The sequence below is a fragment of the Leuresthes tenuis genome, unplaced genomic scaffold (assembly GCF_036924035.1).
Source record: "Leuresthes tenuis unplaced genomic scaffold, fLeuTen1.0.hap1 SCAF_19, whole genome shotgun sequence".
In the NCBI taxonomy this organism is placed as follows: Eukaryota; Metazoa; Chordata; class Actinopteri; order Atheriniformes; family Atherinopsidae; genus Leuresthes; species Leuresthes tenuis.
Genome location: NW_027325373.1, coordinates 17,109,066 through 17,130,519, shown reverse-complemented (window position 1 = coordinate 17,130,519; position 21,454 = coordinate 17,109,066). Strand labels below are relative to the sequence as shown.

Genomic DNA, 21,454 nt, shown 5'->3' with positions numbered 1-21,454 from the left:
GTTGTGATGGTCTCTTTATGTTTTGGGGCACCTTTCCTCCAATCAAAAGCTAACCGCTCCCAGTTTAAAGTCCATGGTTATGGTGAACTATTTTGAGAATGAATATCTTGAGCTTTCTCAAGTTTCTTGAGTTTTTTTGCAGAGAAAAAAAACAAAAAAAACAGCTCAAGTCCTGTACATATCCAGTACCCTTTGTCTTATTTACATATATAATCCAACGGGTTTGTCATTTAGTCAAGGTTAGCATGCTAACATGCTAAATAAATGTGAAATAACTGGCCATTGTTGTCATTTGCAAATATAATTTCATTTTAAATAATTAATAATTTATTTTAAATGTGTTGAACTGTTTATTCAGTTATTTGACCTTGTTAAACTGAAACAAACTTCTTCAAAGTCAAGTGTATTAAAAAAGAGGGTGAAGGTGGGAAGTTAGCACTTCAAGAACTGCTTTGTAATAGTTAAATAACAAACCAGACAACAGTAGCTATTTTATGCTGGGCTTTTTAGCAGTTAAGATTGTAATGTTACTTCCATATCCTAAGAATAAAAACTTACTTTTAAACCACACAACAGTTATTGTGGCACGTGGAATTGTTATTTGTTAGCATGTCAATGTTAGCATTTAGGTAACAGCTGGTTGGCCATAACTAGTCTTATGGTAAATCTGAAGTAGCTATAGGCATTAGTCAAGCTGAACCCACTCAAATCTGACATAGGTAAATGATAACCTCTAAAACCTCCTTTAAAGTTCTACTTACATATCTTGGTCAAAGAAAACTGAGCTACATCATTTGAAGGTGAGGTTTCAATAGAACTACTGTAAATGAGTAGGAGATCGAACATGGGTGAAAATGGGATTTACTAATAGGAATTATTGTAAACATAATGAAGAATGACCTCTAAAATGAAATAATTTTCGGTGATATCTTATTTATTTGTGGGAAAAAAAAGATTTTACCTTTTGACATTTTAAAAGCCCCTCCAGTCATGCTGACATGCAAAAATACCCTGCTTTGGATAATAAATGGCATCTAATGTGGTTTCTCTTGACCATCGGACGTGTTTCGTGAGGTTCAATTAAAAAGTTTTAACATTCTGAGAAACATTTGCTCTTTTTTTTAAATCCAGAATTAAGCAAATATGCTTATATTGCACAATTCAGATTTTAAAAATATCTTCTGTCTTTTTAAATTCATTATATTTGAACACCATACTTAAAGACTGTTGTACTTCATATTATGATTTACTCCAATTGTGACATCAAGCCGTCCATGCATTTAAAATGAATCTAAAGTTGGACTCGGATTACTTTTTTTTCGCAGTGCACTTTCTTTAAGTCTGATCTAACATTTTGTCTTTTCCATCTTCAACGAAAAAGCAGAATTTAAAGCTACTCCTCTACTGATATCATCGCCTTTCTCAAGGTTCTGTGGTGTATTGGGGATGGTCGCCTTCAAACAGCCTATGTGTAGATGATGCAGGAAGAACTCTGAAACTTTTATTGCCAACCAGGTCCGTATCAGAATTACCGAATGATGCATCAAGTCTGGAGGGATCTTTCAAGCCCGAATCTCCTAGAATCTCTGTGTCACTGTGGGTGTGTTTTTCATTACATATGGTAGAATCTTCCTGCATGTTCCCATCACTTGGCACAAAGCCCAGATATGGTGTGTGCATATCTATTGAGCGTCTTCTGGACACATTTTTCTCAAGATGTTTTATTTTAATCCAAAATTCCCCTACATAGCTGGTAATTATCGGACACTACATATTACTTATTTCCCAAACCTCCTTTGCAAAGTTGGTAAGTATCAGACACTTCAGTTCATACTTATGTGTGTCAAGAATTTTTTTTCATATGTGCTTTTATTAATGATCAAAGACCAACATCAGTTTTTTTTCGGTTGCAATCATTGAAAAGTTCTTCATAACACATCAGTTTCAAAAATTGACAAAAGTTAACATAAAATCCGTTCCAAACAGAGTTGCTATTGTTCATATATGGTTTGTACACAGTGTTGAGCCATTCAGTGAGCCATTGTCTTTGCAGGCACAACATACTGCTAATAGATTATTTTTCCAAACTGAGACATGTCCACTATAGACCAACTCTAACCCCCTGCCTGTCATTGTTTCTACTCGTTAAATTCTTTTAGGCATCAGCCCAAAGTTTTATGTTAAATGTTTCCAGATTACAGAAAAAAATTGGTGAGACATGCACACATCTAAATTCAATGCAGCCTAGATGAGTGTGACATGACACCAATACAGGCCGATGAAAATCTATTGATGGACAATGCTAATGGATAACAGAAAGCCCTTCATGTCTGGTATCACTAATGAGGAGTAAGAGAGAAGAGTATACAAATGAGTTTACAGAACAGATTTATTGTATGTTTAAAATCCAATTTGTACTCAAAATGGAGACAAAAGAAACAGAAGTACAAAACACACAATGCTTCAACTCCTCGGATCCTCAGAACATGTTGCTGTTGTTGTGTTCTGTGGTTTCTCATCATCACTTTTTGTTTAGATTTCCTGGTTTTGTTGGGTTTATTCTTGGTTTATGTCCGTTTGCTGCTTTTGGAAAGCTCCTGTTTGGCATCTAGTTAGTTTTTTTTTTCCCCATTTCATTTGTGGCACTTGCTGCCCTTGTTGATTCCACTTAGTTTTGCTCCCAATTCTTCATTTGTTAGATTAAATGAAGAAAATGAAAAATCAATTCAAGCATATTTTACCTCTGAAAAAAAGAGAATGTTTCAAACCAAAAGTGTTTAAAAGTAGGTAAACCAGAGCAGCAAAATATATTAAATAAGAGTCCAAGATAACAGACAAGAGCAAGGCCGAAACAACATGTGTGAAAGACAATGACCTGGCATAGAACAGAGGATTCTGGCCAGCAAATATACAGAGGCAGATAATCATTAAATGACTGACAAATACAGGTGTGTGGCAGTTGGCACACAAGGACCCAGTGTGAGTGAAGGATGGGAAGCCAAACTAACCCTTTATCTAATTTCCAATTTACACACACTCAGTGCCTCCACCTAACTCCTCTTTTTGTATCTTAGTCCCTCCCACCAGAGGTGTTAGCAGAGGATGCAAAGGCCGGCAAGACAAGAGAGAAGGTGAGAGGTGTTGACCAAAATGAGACGTCCATCATTTTAAGCCAACAACTACTAAATATGTTGTGTAAAACATCTTAGCTGCAGCTGAACATGTTGTCTAATTATTTATGTCAAATGAACATTAAATCTATATTTAACAAATAAGTTTTTTTTAAGGTGCAGGAATAACGCTCTATGGCTCCTTCAGATGCTGCAGCTGCCAAAAGATACACAGTTGTATACTCTCTTCTAGCTCCTCCAGCAAGCCTCCGTTTTCCTCGGTGCATCTTAGAACGGGACATCCTTCAGAATATTTTGCTGTAAACAATTTCTGGGTCACAAGCAGGAAGACAGAGGAGTGTGGAGGCAAGGAGGCTAGAATCAAAGAAATGAAATGAGCCTTAAGTGTAACGGGTGGTGTATGGACCCAATTGCAGTACAAAGGAGTCAGAAGACAGTGGTAAAAGGTTCAAGGCTTTACTGAGACTCTGGCAGACAGACAAACGGTTTAGAAACCGGCAAACAGGAATCAGGAGAGGAGAGGCAAAGTTCTTGGTCAGGGACAGAAGGCTGGGTCGAATTACCAGGAGGCAGACGAAGCAGGGAATCAGGGACAGGCGAGGTCGGTACCGGTAAAGCTGGCAGGAGAACGCTGGAAAGACATGCATGGCAAAGACAATCTGGCAAAGGATAGAGTGTGGAGCTGGTGACTATATGCTGGGCTGATTGCATGTGATGAGAGGCAGCTGTGTGCACAGGTGAGTGGCGTTAACTGATGATTGGATGACTAAACTGTGACATTAAGTGGAATGAACTAGGGAAGCAAGCAATACAAATTAAAACAAGATTTAAATACAAGAACTTGCTAAACTCACTTACTAAATGCAAAACAGACAAGAAAACCAGGATAACATGGAAATGAATCACCTAAAACCATAGACCACACTGCATTTAGCCTCTAATTTGAAAGTGAGATATAATCATACATCAGCTAATTACACTTTTACACTTTTTTTATATTTGAACATATCAAAGAAATGAGACATAATATGTTGAACATAAAGTTTTAATGATGGGATGTAGCTTCTGTAATAGCTGGATAGAGTTGTTTCTCCCTTTCATCAAGCCTTTATTCTAAGATAATTGGACTAGTTTGGCTCAGCTGCATTTCAACTTCACTCATTTATGTAACCAACAGAGGGCACCACGACATCATTTTAGTATAATGTTAGAATTTATCTTTGTATTCAAAACGCAATATATAAGTAGTACAGTTAGCACAGAGTATGATCCTAATTATTAATGCTTTAAAAACCTGACTTGTACATACATAATACACCTCATACCAGCAGCTGTAGCTTGATGAAGGCTGAGGATGATTGAGAGTCAAACATTCATCATTTTCAGTCCTCAACTTCCCCAGCAAACTCATTTTAACTATTCAGAGACATTGATGTAAAGTCATTCAGGAAATGTTTTACGCTGGTAATAATGCCTGGTCTCTCATCTTCTAGGACACTTGTTGGGCTCTTGGGGAGGAAACTCCAGTGATGATGAGCACAACCGTTTGAGGTCCGTGGGACTCTATGTAATTAGATCAGAAATCTAGCCCGAGGCTCAGGGCCTAGAGCAGAAAGATATAATGAAGGAAAGTTCTGAAAACAGGAAGTATTTTATTTCATTTCATGACAGCCCATTTCTGGATGTTTTTTGAGTAGCAGTCTTCTGGAATAATTCTCCAGGGTTATGGCTATCATCACTCCATAAAACCACTGATTGTCAGCCCTTTTCTCCCTGTTTCCCTTCCTTAAGAATGGCTTCTTGACAGCCACCCTTCCATGGAGAACATTTCTGATGAGGTTTTAATGAATAATAGATGGAACAACTGAAGGTCCAGAAACATCTATCAAATCCTTTTACTGGTTTTCACTGGATTTTTTGCGTCTTTCTTAAGGACATCTGCACACCATGCATGGCTGTGTTATCTTTTCGTTGACGCAACAAAATAAACTGAAATAAATTAACTATCTTTGTAACAAGTTGCTGTTAAGGAGGTGCCAAATGATACCATTCAAAACGTGTCCTTTGCAAAGTTTTCTGTGGACACAACACTGGTTCAACCCTTGAGTTATTCTTGCAGGAGTCAGTGTTTTTTAACAAAATAAACATCCCTAAAAGTGGTCATGTACAATGACTTCACTGAAAATGACTGAAAAGGTGGACAGTATCCTAAGAGAACGCTAAAAAACAAGATTTATTGCTCAGGACCGCATTAAAAGAATACAAAAAAAAGCCGGTCTGCTTTGAGACTTTGAACAAAAAACATCCATCCATTCATCTTCTAAACCCGCTTGATGGAGCTCGGGGTCGCGGTGGGGCTGGAGCCCATCCAAACTGCTACTGGGCGAGGGGCGCGTGCACCCTGGAGGGGTCGCCGGTCCACCGCGAAACATACCAAGATATTTGAAACAGGACGCATTCAATTAACTGCCCTTTTCTTCTTTATGCCTGCAAAACCCGCCCTCACAGTAGAGCCAGCTTTAGTTCCAGTTTAGTTAGGGGGGGGGGGGGGGGGGGGGGTTACTAACTTGGTTATTGGCTGTCCTCCAACTCCGTGTTGCATCACGCTTGGGAACTTCGTCCCTGTGAGGCACTTGCTTTGTGCTTTGTGGAGGGAGGGAGAGAGGGAGACAGATAGACGGACAGACGGGCGGCTGCAGCGTTGCCACCAACAGGACGGAATTCGGGAATAACCTGCACCGCCTGCGGAGAGGGACGCAACACTGGACTGCTGCTGGGACTTCAGAAGCAAACAGCCTCTGCACGTTCCACCTTTTTTCTTTTTGCGACAGGCGCATGTGAAGGAGAAACCTCAAGTGTCTCCCGGTATTTCATCTCGGGGAAAGAGTCGCGCAGTTTTGTCCTCCTTTGAGGACGGGACGTTTTGGAGCTCAAAGAGACAACAATGGACCGCGTTCCCACCGGGAAGTCCCTCTCGGAGCCGCGTTGTGCTCACGCGCGGGGATTGTAGCGCGCCGGCAGTTATCCGTGTAGTTGCAGGACGGTGTTTACTAGGGTGGGGATCGTCGGTTGGAGCCCGGGATGCCCGCCAGGAACAGGTACAACCTGGTGGACGATGTGGCGGACTCGAGGGTGCCGCTGCACAACGAGGAGGCTTACCAGCATGGGATATGTTTTCAAGCCAAGGTGAAATCAAGAGATTCCCCACTTACTCCCCCCTCCCCCTGTTTCATCAAACAGTGTCTGCAGACTTGCATTTATGTGTTATTGGAGTGGCAGGTGTACAGGACACAGGAGCTGGGGTCCATCATAAAGTTTGAACGCATGGCTTCGTTTCCAGTGCTTATCTCCTGACATGTGGTTTGTTTGTGCAAGTTTCAGCACTTTACATCAGATCTGTGTGTGACAATCTTATGGAAGCAGATGCTTTTGATGGATGCAATTTCAGGTTTTCCCGAGGCTTTGAATTATTACCCTCTTAGGGATGCAGCTCCACAGTATTCAGTGTTTATAGTGCAGGTGCAGCTAATGGTATTTTTCATCATAATTTGAACTGTAGATATTTAATACAGCAGTAGAAGGGGAGATGGGAAAATGTCAGATAAAAACAGCTTGATATCCTCACCTCACATTATAGATGCTTAAAACAGCAAATGTGTTTGGCCTTCTGCAGTCCACAGATTTCTGTCGATGGGCTTAAGGCACACAAATCAGCAGCCTTTTGTTGGACTGCGTGCGCTTATTGTCCCTCTTAGTGTACAACAGGAAGCAGCACAGAAAAAGGAGCTCCAAAGTTCAACCTCATGGGTGCTTGTACTTAATTAGGTCTTTTTATTATCATGTCAGTTCCCGCTCAATTTTTCAGTGTCTCTCAGAATCATGTGACACAATCGTGTTATTATTTCACTCATTTGGTGTGGATTTACAACCCTCTTGCATGGAAGCAAAACAGAATAAAACCCTTCCACATACAGCAGAGAGTGAATATTATAGCCATGATATGACATTTTCTATGGAAGATATTGTCTCTGTCACCAAATACACTGTGAGATTTTGAATGATTAAAGATTAAGAAAGTAGCGAAGTCGAACAACAGAGACCAAATCATAACCTTACCTTTTGCCAAGGCGCGGTATTGCTTTTACACTCGCAGACTATTTACTTGAATAAAGAATAGCTGCAACATCAAAGGCAACATGTTCCCCAGAGCCTCTCATGAATTCAAATGCATGCAAGCCACGAGGAGCTTGCTAACAAGGCATGGCTGTGCCATCTATACCGCACATTTACACAAATCTGACAGACATAGAAGCACAGAGGTTGCCACAGTGCAACACAAGTATTGGTTTTGCAGTGTAAAGAGAAGAAGAAGAAGAAGAAGAAGAAGAATGTGCTCCAGGTGCTGATGCTCAAAGATGGTAAACAATGTGTTTTAGAGGCAGGATGTTGGCAGTGTGTTCCTTTACAGAGGTTAACTGTTTAAATGATTTCTCATTTAGATGCCGTTTCCTCCCAGGTTGCCTCTGTGGGCCGCAGGGCAGACTGTGGGAGCTACTGTTTATCTAGTGGGAAGTTCAAGAATGAAAATGGAGCTGAAGAATGTTTAACAGGCACAGAATCTACGAGGAGAGATAGCCGATTGAATACAGAATATCTTTCAGGCTGTGATTACGGAACGTTATCTGTGTTGCTGTAGCTGACCTTTGTTGCCTGTTTGTGATCTTTTGCAACAGTACGTGGGATGTCTCGACGTTCCCAGGCCCAACAGTCGGATGGAGATCGTGGCAGCTATGAGGAGGATCAGGGTAAGATGAACGTAAAAAATCTCACGTGTGATGAAAAGCTAATGAATGTAATCTACGATTAAAGCACAGTTTAAAGACCACGGCTTTAGAAAGATAAATCTCAAACCTGAACTGACACAAGCATGGCCTTTGAAGACATCAGCACCAATGGAACTACTCCTTTGGTGATTGCCTGATGATGGAGGACCGAAACCACCTTTGCAGTAACACACAATAAAAAAAGAGGGTGCTGCTGTCGGATGTAATTAGTTTTGAGAGTGCAGTCATGCGCTCGCTGGCCACTGGACAAGAGATCTCAACATCTGATGAAGGGAAGCAATGCAATAATGTATGTCAAAGGAAAGAAAAAAGCACTAAGAGCGCTGTGGATGGTGTGGAGTTAAGTGTGTGTGTGTTTATAGCTGCCTTGGATTATATTCAGCCCGTAGCTCCTCATTTTTTGCACCCTGTCTAGCTGTCACTTTATTTATGTTGGTTAAACAAACCTCCTTTTATATTTTTGCGCTGAAGAGTTGTTTGCTGCAAACGTTCTATTCACACAATGTTATCGCAGAATTAATTAGCTTTTTTCCCCCCTCCAAATCATGACAGAGATGACTCAGACCATCAGGGTGTTTCTGTAATCCAAGTGTGACTCACTAGACTTACAGGGTTCAGACACGATAAGGCTTCCAGCCCTGGCCGAGCGGAGAAATGTGCAGATTCATTTCTTCGAGCAACCGAAAAGCCATAAACGTGCATTTAGCCTTCAAAACACGGTCTTTAAAACTGCTTCTTTTTAAAAAAAATGTTTATTCTGGTGCCTGCTTCGTAAAATACGGGGTTTGTAGGTGACTGCTGTGTTAAGGGTGCGTTTAAAAGTAGAGGAATCCCCGCCGTTTGAGAGAGACTGAACCCAGTCACAAGAGTGCGTCTGCAGAGGTAGATGAAGTCTGCACCTTTGTGAAAGGACTGAGTGTTTAGATGATGCCTTTTTATTTCCTGCAGATCCAAAACTGGCAAGTCAATAAGGTTGTAACTTAAACCTGAACTCCAGGGTGATGCAACGCAGGCTGACACGGATGATAAAGCAGGAGTAAGCCCAGGCAGGCGGGGGATGTTGCCCCTGGAAAAAGATTATCTCTGACAAAATGGAATGTATTTTCTGATGTCAAAGTAGTACCTGTGTATCAGTATTTGCTTATGTCGTTACTATGTTAAAACAGGTGAATATTAACTTCCCTTCAGATGAATGGTTTATTGCATTAAAGCTGCAAATCTTAATGCGTTGCCCTTTTTGTCTCCAGGTCTGGTTGATGAGCTGAGCCAAGCCAATGCAAACAAGCTTTTGTTTATTTATTTGTCATGTACGTTTGATGTAATCTCCGCTGACAGAGACGAGACATTCCTATTTGTGGATATTGCTGTGTTCTGTGGATGTCTTTGAATCAGTTTTTTTTTTTTTTTTTTTTACTGCCCTCTTTGCAATCCGAGCTTTTAAGCCAGAGTATACTGTGGAACTTTTGCAGAGCAGCATCCACCTTTGGCACAAAGGGCAGTCACATGATTGCACCAAATTGAATCTGAAGCTATGCATCCTGTTGGTTTTAGATGAGAACCTTGTTAGTGTTTCAGTTTGAGTCTGGTTTAGGACCCAAGTGAGAAACTAACAGGGCACTGTTTGTTTCATGTAGGTTTATCCCGGTTGTTCTAACAAGATGTGACATGTTTGTTAGTGAGCTTTTTAGGTGCTGCTGGCTGGTTGTCTGTGAGGAGAGTCAGGTCAGCTGCTTCACTCTGCCTCTGTTTTTGTAGGCATCTGTTGTCTGCGGCTTAATATTTAATAATCAGATATGAGAGTGGTACGGATCCTTTCATCGAGCTGACTAAGCATATTTCTCTGTCTTACTATGTCTGTTAGATAAAAAGCAAAAAGACAACATCATCATAGGGAGGGCTGCTGCGGTTTTTGGTTTCACGTTTTTACGTAATGTTTTTATTCTTTAAATCCTTTGTTCCCGTGTCTCTCAGTCAGTTTCACCTCTGCTGTTGTTTAATTTGCTGCCAGCTTTCTTCTGCACCTTTATTCGATCAGCTTGTTACTCACCTCCATCCATCCATTTTCTGCCTCTTATCCGGGGGGCAGGTCGGGGGAGCACAGTCCCCAGGCCTCCCTCTCCCCAGACGCAGAGGTGTTTCCAAGCCAGTGGAGAGATGTAATGTAGTCGTGGGTCTGCCCTGAGGCCTCCTCCCAGCAGGACATGCCAAAAACACCTCATCCAGAAGGCATCTTGTCCAGATGTCAGAACCAACAATCTCATTTGGCTCTTTTTGATGTGGATGACTAGCAACTCTACTCTGAGCCTCTCAACCTATCCTTTCAGGTCCAGCCACCCTTCGGAAGAAGCTAAATTTGATCACTTGTGTTCGCAGTCTCCTTTCATCCACTTACTTATAGGTTGGAACGCAGATAGACTGATAAAGCTTGAGCTTGGTCTTTCGTTTCAGCTCTCTTTTAACCACAACAGACCTGCATGGTGTCGATGTCACTATAGATTCTTCCCCAATGCGTCGGTCAGTCTGCTGTTCTGTTATTCCCCCATTAGTGAACAAGACTCCGAGATACTTCAACTTCTCCACTGAAGGCAGAACTCAGTCCCAAACCTGGAGTTTCAATCCACTAAGAGTGGAGGCTTGTTTTTAAAAGATACTTTGCAGGAAAACGTACACCTCCCCAATATCCCGGAGACCAGTTTTACGTCTGCTCGTGACGCAAAGATCAGCTCAGTCCCAATCAGTAGGTGCATGCGGACACGAAAACCATGTATGTGGCCCCAGCAGGGCCATTTACAGTTTCACTCTGTTGCTTTGCTCCTCGCTGAGGTGCATTGCCATGGTAACTGCACAATAAACCTAACCTGCTCTCAGGTAGGTTATGTCCAAAAAAGGAGATCAACACACATGAAAGTTTCCCCCACCAACTTATCAGCTCTTTTGTAATAAAAAAACCCAAAACAACAGACATTCCATTCTAGAGTGAGACCTTCTTTACTTGCTGACAACTTTTTGTTGAGTGTTGTAGACGCAGGTGTAGAAAAGACTCTTTGCCGATTTCTCATGCACAGCAGTTTCAGGCTGTTTGCCAAAGGGCTTTACAAGACGTCTGCAGACATTTAATTCTTTATCACGTCCAGGTCATGACACGTTTAAAGACATACATTAAGATAATCACTGGAAGATTTAAAAAAATTAAACCCAGTGGGTCTGAGTGAGTAGTTTGAACATTTTGCAGCGTAGCTTTCATAGAAAGGGATTTGGCAAATAAAGCTACTGATCAATTGAAATTACGTCTTTGTGTTTGTTCTTGACTTACTTCTAAGGCTTGTAACAGCATCAAGGTTGCAGCTGAGAGAATGAGGCTGAAATGGTTTCACACATTGGTTTATTTTGTCTAACAGACTCATGGCCGGAGTGGGAAGCCTGGGTTTACTTAGCCAGGGTGAGGGTGTGATCTGGATGGTTTGGTGCAGTGGTTGCAGCTGGGAAAGATTTACCCTGGGTATATTGACCTTGGCTTTTTTTGATGAAATGTATTTAATTCTCCATGAAATATTTTGCAGGCCAAGCTACATTGTCGCGCAGTGGTAGCTAAACAAGTCAGTAGCCACACAGTATCTCTTTAAAGGTTACTTTCTGCAACAAGCTTACTTTAGCCATCTTTATCTCCTGAATACCTGTGGTAGGATTGTCCACTTTTTTTCACTCACTGATTCTATGGTGTTCACTACATGGAGGGTAGTGGATACTTTCAGGTATGTGCTGCATATACAGTGGGTACAGAATAAATGCAGCAAGTACAGCAAAATCTGAAGCGATGGACAGAACAAGTTTGCTGTTTTTGGTTGAGAACATTTTGTGATTGGCTTCTCTCCAAAACGCTGACATAAAACTTTACGATAGAAATCTGTGGGCAATTTTTTTTTAACTGCACCAAGTCTGGTTACCCATGCGGTGAATACAGCCGTAACTAGATAATGAACTTAAATATACTAGTGATAAATTAACATTACCCACAGAATATAATTGGACTTGTTCACGGTGGACCCACCGCTGTCACAAAAACAAATCTCAGTTGTCATGTTGATAAGACAGAAATGTCAAGCAACCATAGAGCAAAACAGTGCGGTGAGGGCCAGGGAACCAAACCCAATTACAGTATCTCAGCCCCTGTGTGTTAATGGGTAATTTCAGGAAGGTTGGTGTTTTTTTTTATAGTGTTTAGGTTCACAAACTTAAAAATCAAGCTACATTGCATCTTACCCCCAATATATTTACTGTTTGACTTGGACAACCTAAGTTTCACGTATATTCCTGTGCACATTTTGTTCACGATTTCTCAAGTTCTCCATCTCGAACAGAAAGAGATTCTAGCCCTCTCTCGGGTAAAGTCTGCAAAAGCATTTTCGGCGGCTATGAAAATAGCAAAAGCAGCAAATTCGAGCAAGCTCGTAGCAGCACTGCAAATGGGCTAACACTATGTGATGCATAGTGAACTAGTGGACAAGTCGGAACACTGCAGCCCAGTAAGACTGCAACAGCAGAACCCAAAAGGTGCATTGCATCAATGAAGCGATGGGCTGACATTGATCAGTTATTTCTCAGCCTCTCCTTCTTAATGTTTTACAAGGCTGATAGACCAGAGAGTGTGTAAACATCAATGTTTCCATCGGCGTGGCTGCTGATGAGCATGGCCTTTTTGATTTGCAGAGTAGCTCTACTTAATCAAGCAAAGAGAGACAGTCGTTTTCCCTGCTGTGGGACTAGTAATGGTGTATCTTAGTTTTGCATTTTATCAAATGCAAAATGAAGACGGTAATAGCATCATATTGGCATTGTTTCCGCGGTCAGTTGCACTGCTCTCGGAATATCTGGTTTCAGCTGAAATAAAACAGTATCAGTCGACCTCGGTGTTTTATTCCGTATGAATTCCGATTGTCACGGCTGAGAGGAAGTTTGTGTTGTTTCATCTTCCAGAAGCTGCAGTCTGGTTTTTAAACCATGAAAGCGTGAGTCCACCTTCTGTGTGAGCTGTGGCAACCACTTCTTTTTTTTGGTTGAACCCTCTTACGCCGCATGAATGCAAACACACCAGAGTTTAAGGGCTGCGGTGCACGTTTCGGCTTGTTTGCCAAGTCAAATGTAATTAGCTTTATGGATGAATATTCACTTAACTTCCCGACTTTCCCCGTTTTTTTTTTGTTTTTTTTCTGCACACAAGCAAAGCCCTGTCTTTAATTTAAAGAAGAAACACTTTAGCTGAGGGACTGAGCAGAGACTGCACAGAGTTGAGTGCGATTAAAGGGAATGAGGAATGAACTGATCACAGTGGCAGAGACTCTAGAGGAAGTCCTAGAGTGGAGAGGGGTTGTGTAGTGGCTGGCAGAGCCATACTGGTTTCATCTCCCTCGGCTAATCTCCTTGGTCTCAGTCGATGTAAGAAAAACAGCAGCAATCATGAGACGAGAGGGAGGGCAGACCACAATTTGACAGAGCAGAGGAGTTGTGCTAGTCCAGTGAAGTCTTTCACAAACTCAAACACCTGCCATCCCCACAGCGAGTGAGTGAAAAGACACAATTTTGTATCCTGTGGATCTTTTCAGAGATGCTCTTTGTTAAATGTTTCCCCATTATGGCTGACTGGTCCTACTGTGCTGGTTTTTAAGAATTTGTTTAATTCAGTTTGACCAGTGGCTTAGAAAGTGTGCTCACAGACATGTTTGTTTGTGTGTGTGTGTGTGTGTGTGTTGGGGGGGGGGGACTGCAGTGCTCTGTAATAGTGAGACCTCTCGCATTCCAGCAACCTCCACGATCGATTAACGAGGCTGAATCACAAAGGCCGGTGTTGCTTCATCCACACGGAAAGATTCAGTGTCTTCCATGGCTCACTGCGTCATAAAAGGACAAGTGTATATCCTGGAATGTCCTTGGGAAACTAAATGTACTATTTACTGGAGGCCTCTGTGTCTCTACAAAAGGAACCAAGTTTAAGGCTGTTCTCCCCCTCATCCCGTCTCTCCCTTATTCCTAACCCCCCCCCCCTCACTGCTGTTTTCTTTCCATCCCCTCACTCTCCTCCCACCAAAATAGACTGTCTCAATTTAGCCCATCTCTGGCTATCTGCTCAGTGCTGACAGGAATAGATTTTAGACAGAGGGCAGGCTATGCATGCTTCCCTTTGAATTTTGATCAGCTCTAATGGGATTTTAAGCTTCCCTCACATGTCCGTCAGGATCCAGCTTCCCACCACAGACTGCCAAGAGTCAGATTTCCACAGCTTTCATTCTTGTTTTTTCTTTCTTCGCTTGTTTTTGTAGAAGATCTCACGAGAAGGCCGCCTGTGCAGGAAAAAAGGAAGTTTTGGTAGTTCTCAGTACGCGTCAGTTGAGTCTGTGTCAGACTTGAGAGCTCGCTGAACTGTCTCAACTCAGTCAGGAGCAGATATGTGACTGTGGAGATGGATGTCATGAGGAGACAGTCACTCCGGACCAATCAGAGATTGGAACAGAAATGCTTTTTATGCTTTTGTGTCGCTACACTTTATTAAAAACTGCAGGCAGAAAAAAAATCTCTTTGTATGCTAAGACAGTTGCATGTTAGTAAATAAGTAAATGATTTGTGGGGATTTTGACAACCGATCCCGGCTGCCACAGGGTGACAGACGAAGCTTTTCCTGGATCGGCTGTCAGTCCGTCAATCCATCAGAGGCGTAACAGAGACAGACAGCCACGCATGAACGCACTCATACCTTTTGTAAAAAGTCAAATCAGTTTAACCATACATTCATGTGGACTGTGATAGGCAGTGTTGCAAGACCATGTGTCTTCATTATGAACCATCTTGCTTATGTAAGAACGTCATGAAATAAGGACAGAACTCGCAGCCTTCTCCTCCAGGTGCTTGATCTGAATGTGGATACACATTTCTCTTGCTGATGGTTACTGTTCTGCTGTCTGGATATTCATTGCTGGGGTAGTTTTTTGTTCAGTTTTTATTTTTTTTTTTGCGTATTTTGAGGGTGCACACAGTCCCAATTTACGTCCTTACCGCAACAGTAAAATGCTTCAAATCAACTCAGTTAGAGCTATTGTTGGAAGATTCAGGCATTTCTCAGAATCCTTTAGCAGCTTTTTAGAACAACGGATCTACGTATTAAATTTTGGATGAACGGTCGGCTGTGCTGCACCACTAAAAAGAGGTCTTGCGCTCGCCTCTTTGCTTCTCCTCTTCTGGACGGTCAGTAGCAAAAGGCAGGAAGCATCAGCACCCAAAGTGAGCGGGCCCAGTTTTGTTGTCGTGATCAGTCATCAAAATTTAGAAAAGTCACTGTTACTTTCAAAGTAAAGTGGCAAAGTAACATGTCAGATCGAACAAATAAAGTATTTCTTGTGCCGGCTGGTGAGGATAGCTTTTTTTATATCACAGTGGCATTTGTCAAACTACTTGGAAGCAGCAGAAATAGATCATTCCCATTAGTATAACCTGAAATATCCCAGCTTTAGTTCCAGTTGTTGTTCCCCATCAATTCTTTATGGTTGAACTTTGGGAGCTAGCTGTAACAAATGCTTTCCCCGAAGGCCGATGAAGACACAAAACACTCCCAGCTTAGTGATCACATCACACAAATATCTATGACTAAATGGGAAATATATAAATGAGGCATTACTTTAAAACTACAAGAACCTAAGTGGGATGACCACACAACATAACCATACGTATCTGAATTGAAGTCAGGACCCAACACACCAACAGTTCTAAAATATAATTGAATTACATGTCCCAGAAAACGAGGGGTGAAATGAGAGCACAGCGGGGGGCAGTTGCACGGCACATGTGTGTATGTGGGATATGCTGCATTTAGGGAGGCATGGGCCATAATGGGGGGCTTTGTTTTCATTTTGCATTCATGCCAGCTTAATGGCAGATGCACTATAGTAGGTGACCTATATGTCTGTTGGATTAGACGGGATCTCTGCTTTGAAAAGGTGCAGCTTCTTTGTTTGTCCAAACTAAGAGAAAAAAAAAAAAAAAGAATCCCATTCTTCTTGATTAAGAGCAACTTCATAATTCACCAGTGCCTGATTTGCTCTGTTAAGGCTTTGTAACACCAGAAAGGGGCACGGAAAAAAACCCGTCTGCCTATTTTAGCAAAACACGAGACTTTAGATTGTACTAAGACGATTGAAAAGGCCTTTTTTTTTCTATCTTACTGGCAAAAAGAGAAGGTTACTGAAACACTAAATCACCATCGACCATCTGTCCCTGCTTTAATTCAGTACTGATGTGTAAGGTAGATGGATACACTGAAGGGACAGCCAGTCTTTGTGTAGATGGATGGATGGACAGGCAGGTGATGAATCGTCTCCACCGCCAGCATCTCGTCATTTGTGTGAACAAACACACGGGCCTCTGCTTTCATCTTCTGCGCCATGTCTTTCACTGCCACAATTCAAGTCATGTCCCGCACGCAAAGTTTGGGTTGTTGTGTGCTTTGGGGATTTATGTATCCGGTGTTTACTTTCATGAAGGAAAATACATCAAAAAATGATGTATTGCCTAAAATGAGAAGAAAAGATAAAGATCAGATGTCGAACACTCATCAGGTTGCTTTTACAAGGCCTTTCCATATGTCAGCAACCCCAAACTGATAGCTACATTCAGTGAAAAACCTGTGAGCAGACTGCCATATGAGCAAACCCGCGTACCGTACTGCTGCAAAGTCAACTGTAGCTTATCTCGAACACAAACACAGCCATTCAACATACAGGGAACTTTATTGGATGCATACTGTTTGTGTGTTTGAGCACCTGCAGGCACCTGTTGTCCCAATAAATGAGTCATAAAGTGTTTTGTTAGCTTTAAATTAGAGGCCTGAAATTTGAGTGGTATTTAAAGTAGTATGAAGCCGTCACACTTCACACTTTACATCCCCCAGCATCCTGCTGCCGGCCCATTTACTTTCATTTCATTTGCAGGTTTATCGCATCTGATTGGGAACCCACAAGCCATTTCAAATGATCCAACCCGTTCGTGCCCTGATGGCATGTGACATTTCTGCTTTGGAGGATTCCCTTAAGATTTCACACAAACATTAATTTTCCCATCTGCAAACATTTCTGTCCAGTGGTACACTTAAAAAAATCCAATTTCACATTTTACCAGATGGGTTTTCTTCATATTTTACATGAGAAAAACATGGTGTCAGGTGATTTGGTCGTGTGCCTGGGAACACGCTCAGCGTGATTAGGCAGATGAGCTATGCCCACTGTTTTATGGTATCGTTTGTTGGATAATGATTGAGGAAAGTGCTCCAGGCTTTTGAGTTGGCGGGATAGGCTGCCCCACTTCTAAACGTGATTTAGAGTCGTGTGGGTGTGTGTGCTGGGATGCGTATTCATCTCACTTCTCTCATCTTCGGCGTACGAAATAGAAAGCCCGAAGGTGTTGTTCTGCATTCGTATAATTTCATTTCCCCACTTTCTGTTTTTTTTGTTTTGTGACCTTCATCTGCCTTTAATTATCGCTCCTTTCTCTGTCTGCTCTTTCTGTCCTTTTACAGGTTTGTGTATCGTTAAACATGCAGGAGGCTTTAAAAGCTCTGACTTCAGGTTGATGTTAAATCGTTGCTGACATCCTGATGTCAAAATCTCCATTAACCTAAACAGGACTGTTGTAGCTGGAACAGCTTTTTGGTGACAAGGAGGGATGACTTAATACCCCTAACCTGGAAATATCATGTTTTCCATAAAAGTACAGCAAAAAGCACGGCTGATATTGGGCTGAGTAAATGGTCGGCTCGTGTTAGCAAACTTTCACTCAGACCTGGGTCGATTTTTTTTGTTTTCGCATAGTTATTTTCTCCATTTAGATAAAAATAAGTCTAAAATACTCCAGTAAACTTGGCCCTCTGTCTAACAATGTGCACAAAGCAGTTAGTTGGTGTTTGGCATTTACTAAACGGTGTTTGAGTAGAAACAAACGTGATGTAACATGCACAAAGCTCTGTTATTGTTTTTAGCCGTCCACTTGCCATCCATGACGCTTTGTGCAAAATTTGGATCAAAAATGATAAAGAACGTTACCTCAGACTCAAACTGTCGGCACTCATGAATAAGTTTTACAAATTTAATATTGCATGATAACAGGAAAGAATGAGTGCAGTATTAATGTTATTAAATGCATTCATCTGTCATAAGTGCGGTGGCATCAGCATCAGGTTAACACAGCTGTTTTTAATAGTTCATACTAACTGCACACTTGGTTCTACAGGTTTTTATCTCGCTGCTCTCTAACAATCAGCAGAGAAAAAGGACTTTTCACTGGAGTTTAAATCGCGTGAAAACACCCTCTTCATTTGGCTGACGCCTCAAACAGTGTTGATAGTGTGTGTTCTCTGGTTTGTTCCAGTTGAAAAAAAAAACACTTTGAAATTGCGCCATCTGTCAAAATAATTTTCCTCGAATGTGATTAGTTCCATCAATAAATGCTGGCGCGTATAACATCTGCAAACCGGTTTTACGGCGTGTTGCTGCCATCGAATTAAGGCAGTTAGGATTTTTCCTGAAATAGTGAAACGTCTCTGTTCTGAAATGTTCTGCTGCGAATGAAATGTTGGTTTATGAGAACTGCAAATCATTGCTTTCTGTTTTTATTTACATTTTGCACAGTGTCCCAACTTTTTTTGGGACTTGGGGTCGTAAATTCACCAGCAGTTAGATACTCACACATACAAACACGTATCTTTTTACACAAGCATTAGAATTATTTGGAAATCAGTACAATAATGACTAGATGAACTGATAATAGCATTGCTATCAGTTGAATCTCGTCAATTCCAATTCCTATGTTTCAAATGTTTTAAACAGTTGCCAGGAGTTACGAATTATGGCTTATTAATGGATGCGTTACCATTCATATGCAAGTCTAAATATTAATCTATTGGAATCGGAGCATCTGCACTTTAAATGTTTCTGTTTTCACTAAAACTGTTAGACTGATTTCTAGTTAATTTCACGGAAATGAGAGCCAGTGAGATTTTTCTTGCTGTAATTAGCTGAGGACACCATTAACCTCCTGTCATACTCTAGCTGGATAAATGATGAAAGCAAATTGCTCATCCTGAAGACTGTTTCAGTGCTGCCATTCACACCGACACACCTCGACAAATTGTTAACTGTTGTCCAAATGACAGGGCTAATGTGTTTGCCACTCATTTTAACATTTGTTTCATGTCTCAGCCTTTATCTGTCATTTGATCACATTAAGTTTTCAACAGACGAGCTCAAATCTGAGCTGCTATTTGATTTGATTGGGGAAATATAAATGAAGATGGTGCAACAAACTGCTTTACAGTGAAAGTTTTAGAAGCTTATTAGCTGCATTCATTGTTATCTCTACTCACATCAACCCATCGGGGCAGATAAACTGAGTGGATAATGAGGCAGGGGACAGCTCATGAGCCCATAATCATATGCACTGGAGGCATTTGCATTTTATGTGGAGCAAAATCTGTTTCCAAAGATCTCTACTTTTTCATGTTTTTCTGCCACTTCCTTTGAATGATTTGATCCCAGCTGGATTTCAGTGGAATATCTTGCTTGTCACTTGCCTGCCATTGCCCACTTTAGTAACGTTTGAGAAGTGCAGGAGGGTGTCTTGACTTTTCAGTGGTTATTTTGGCTCGCTAACACGTTAAGTCACAGATAAATGGGACATCACCAAACCTCTGACACCTTTGGGCAGCCAAACGTTGAAGCATCCGTCCATGAGTGGTATTCCCACAGCAGACTCTCATGCTGGCTGCTGACTACATTTATAGGCACACTAGCATCATGGACCTCTGGAGGTAACATTTGGTTGGTCTACCACTTTAGTCTAAAATATCTCAACAGATGTAACATGTATTGCCATGAAATATTGCACAAACTTTAATGGCCTCCAGTGGATAAATACTTCATAGTTTTCTCCTGGGCCTCCATGAGATTGATATGAGTTTTAAGAGTCATTGTGAGCATGTTTGCAAACTGACATTTAAATTCAGCTGATTTCACAGGGCTGTAGACTCTTTATATCGCCTCAGGGAAATAACAGAAAGGCAGTGCAGTGATGATGCTGGTTATCACACTACATCCCCAGCAATGCTCATCTCCAGGAAGTCCTCTGATTCTGCACCAGCGGCAGTCACTGCTTTTTGATCCATCTGAATGTTCTTAATTTGCTGCAGAGTGTTTCTGATGGGAAATCAGGGCTTCAAAGGGCCAGTCAATGAAAACGACCTGTTTGATTTAAATAAATGATCGCAGAACAGATCCAAACTCTTGACACACTGCCATTTCGCTTTGTGGTTATTATTAAGATAATATATAAACAGTAACACAATTTGCACCACATAGGTGTTAATACACATGAACCTTGTCAGGTGGAAGGAAGCAGGCAGGCCGGAAGTGCTGAAATCAGTCAGTCAGCACTGTCATGACACATTTTATTCTACCTGACATGTTGCAGTTTGTGTTTAGTGTGCATAAACCTCTCAGACACAGATTAAGGTACTCATGTGTAAGCTTTATGAACGCTCTCACACTCCTCTCAAAGCCTCTTGTAAGGGGCTTTTGGAACGCGTTTGGACGTAAGGCACAGATGGCGACCCCAATTCACGCCCTCCTAAAACAGAGGTAACATGTGGTGAGGCGCTGACCTCAAATCCGACTTTGTATTGAATAGTTTATCACCTACTTATTTATTGTTGCATCTGTCTGTTGTCCCTTTTGATCGTTCTTCACACCACCTGTAGCCTCCCCGGTGTGCTATCTGTTCTAATTTTCCGCTTGTGATAGTGCCATGTCACGCTGCAGATACATGCACCAATATGTCCGGGTTAATGATAAACACAAGCTACTCTTTACAGATTCTAGGTCATTAATCTCGCTCTAAGCACCGGTATCGAATGGGTAATCCTTGATAGGTGTAGTTTATTTCCTGGCTGCTTATCCAAATCATCTGGGCATTGCAGTGTAGTGGTAAATGGCTGATTATTCGGTTCATTACTGATAAATGTCATGATTATTTTCTTGATTGGTTGGGTGTAAGATACTGTCGTTTATGTCATCACAATGTCTTCAAATAATTAGGCAAATGTCTGAATAATTGCTGATTCATCTCCAGTCATCAATCAGTTAATGAAAGACTCAAATACTCTTCCTTATAATCTGTGTGAGAGCAGTCTTTGAATGTTTCTCCTTTCAATACCTCAAAATTATGACCACTATTTTGGGACTTCATGTTGACCCCACTCGTATAAAACAGTGTTCATACAATACGAATGTAGTTAGGTGATGCTTGCATCCATATTCCGACAGCTAAAGGGACTTTAGGACCTATGATCTGACAATATTTGTCCCAGTAATCCTGTTACTCTGACTGTTCCTCCAAAGCTGCACTCAGCATCACTGTGTTCTCTGTCAGCTTCTTTCTGCAGAATGCGCT

At 41.5% G+C, this 21,454-nt stretch overlaps 1 protein-coding gene across 1 annotated transcript in view; it reads left to right on the top strand.

Annotated features, from left to right (window-relative positions):
* The first annotated feature begins 5,739 nt into the window (after positions 1–5,739).
* LOC140276608 (carboxyl-terminal PDZ ligand of neuronal nitric oxide synthase protein) overlaps positions 5,740–21,454 on the top strand; it is a 51,448-nt gene continuing 35,733 nt past the window's right edge. The window contains exons 1-2 of the mRNA XM_072371376.1: positions 5,740–6,317; positions 7,865–7,936. Of these exons, the coding sequence (XP_072227477.1) occupies positions 6,213–6,317; positions 7,865–7,936 (177 nt within the window). The 5' untranslated portion in view covers positions 5,740–6,212. The remainder of the gene's footprint in view (positions 6,318–7,864; positions 7,937–21,454) is intronic.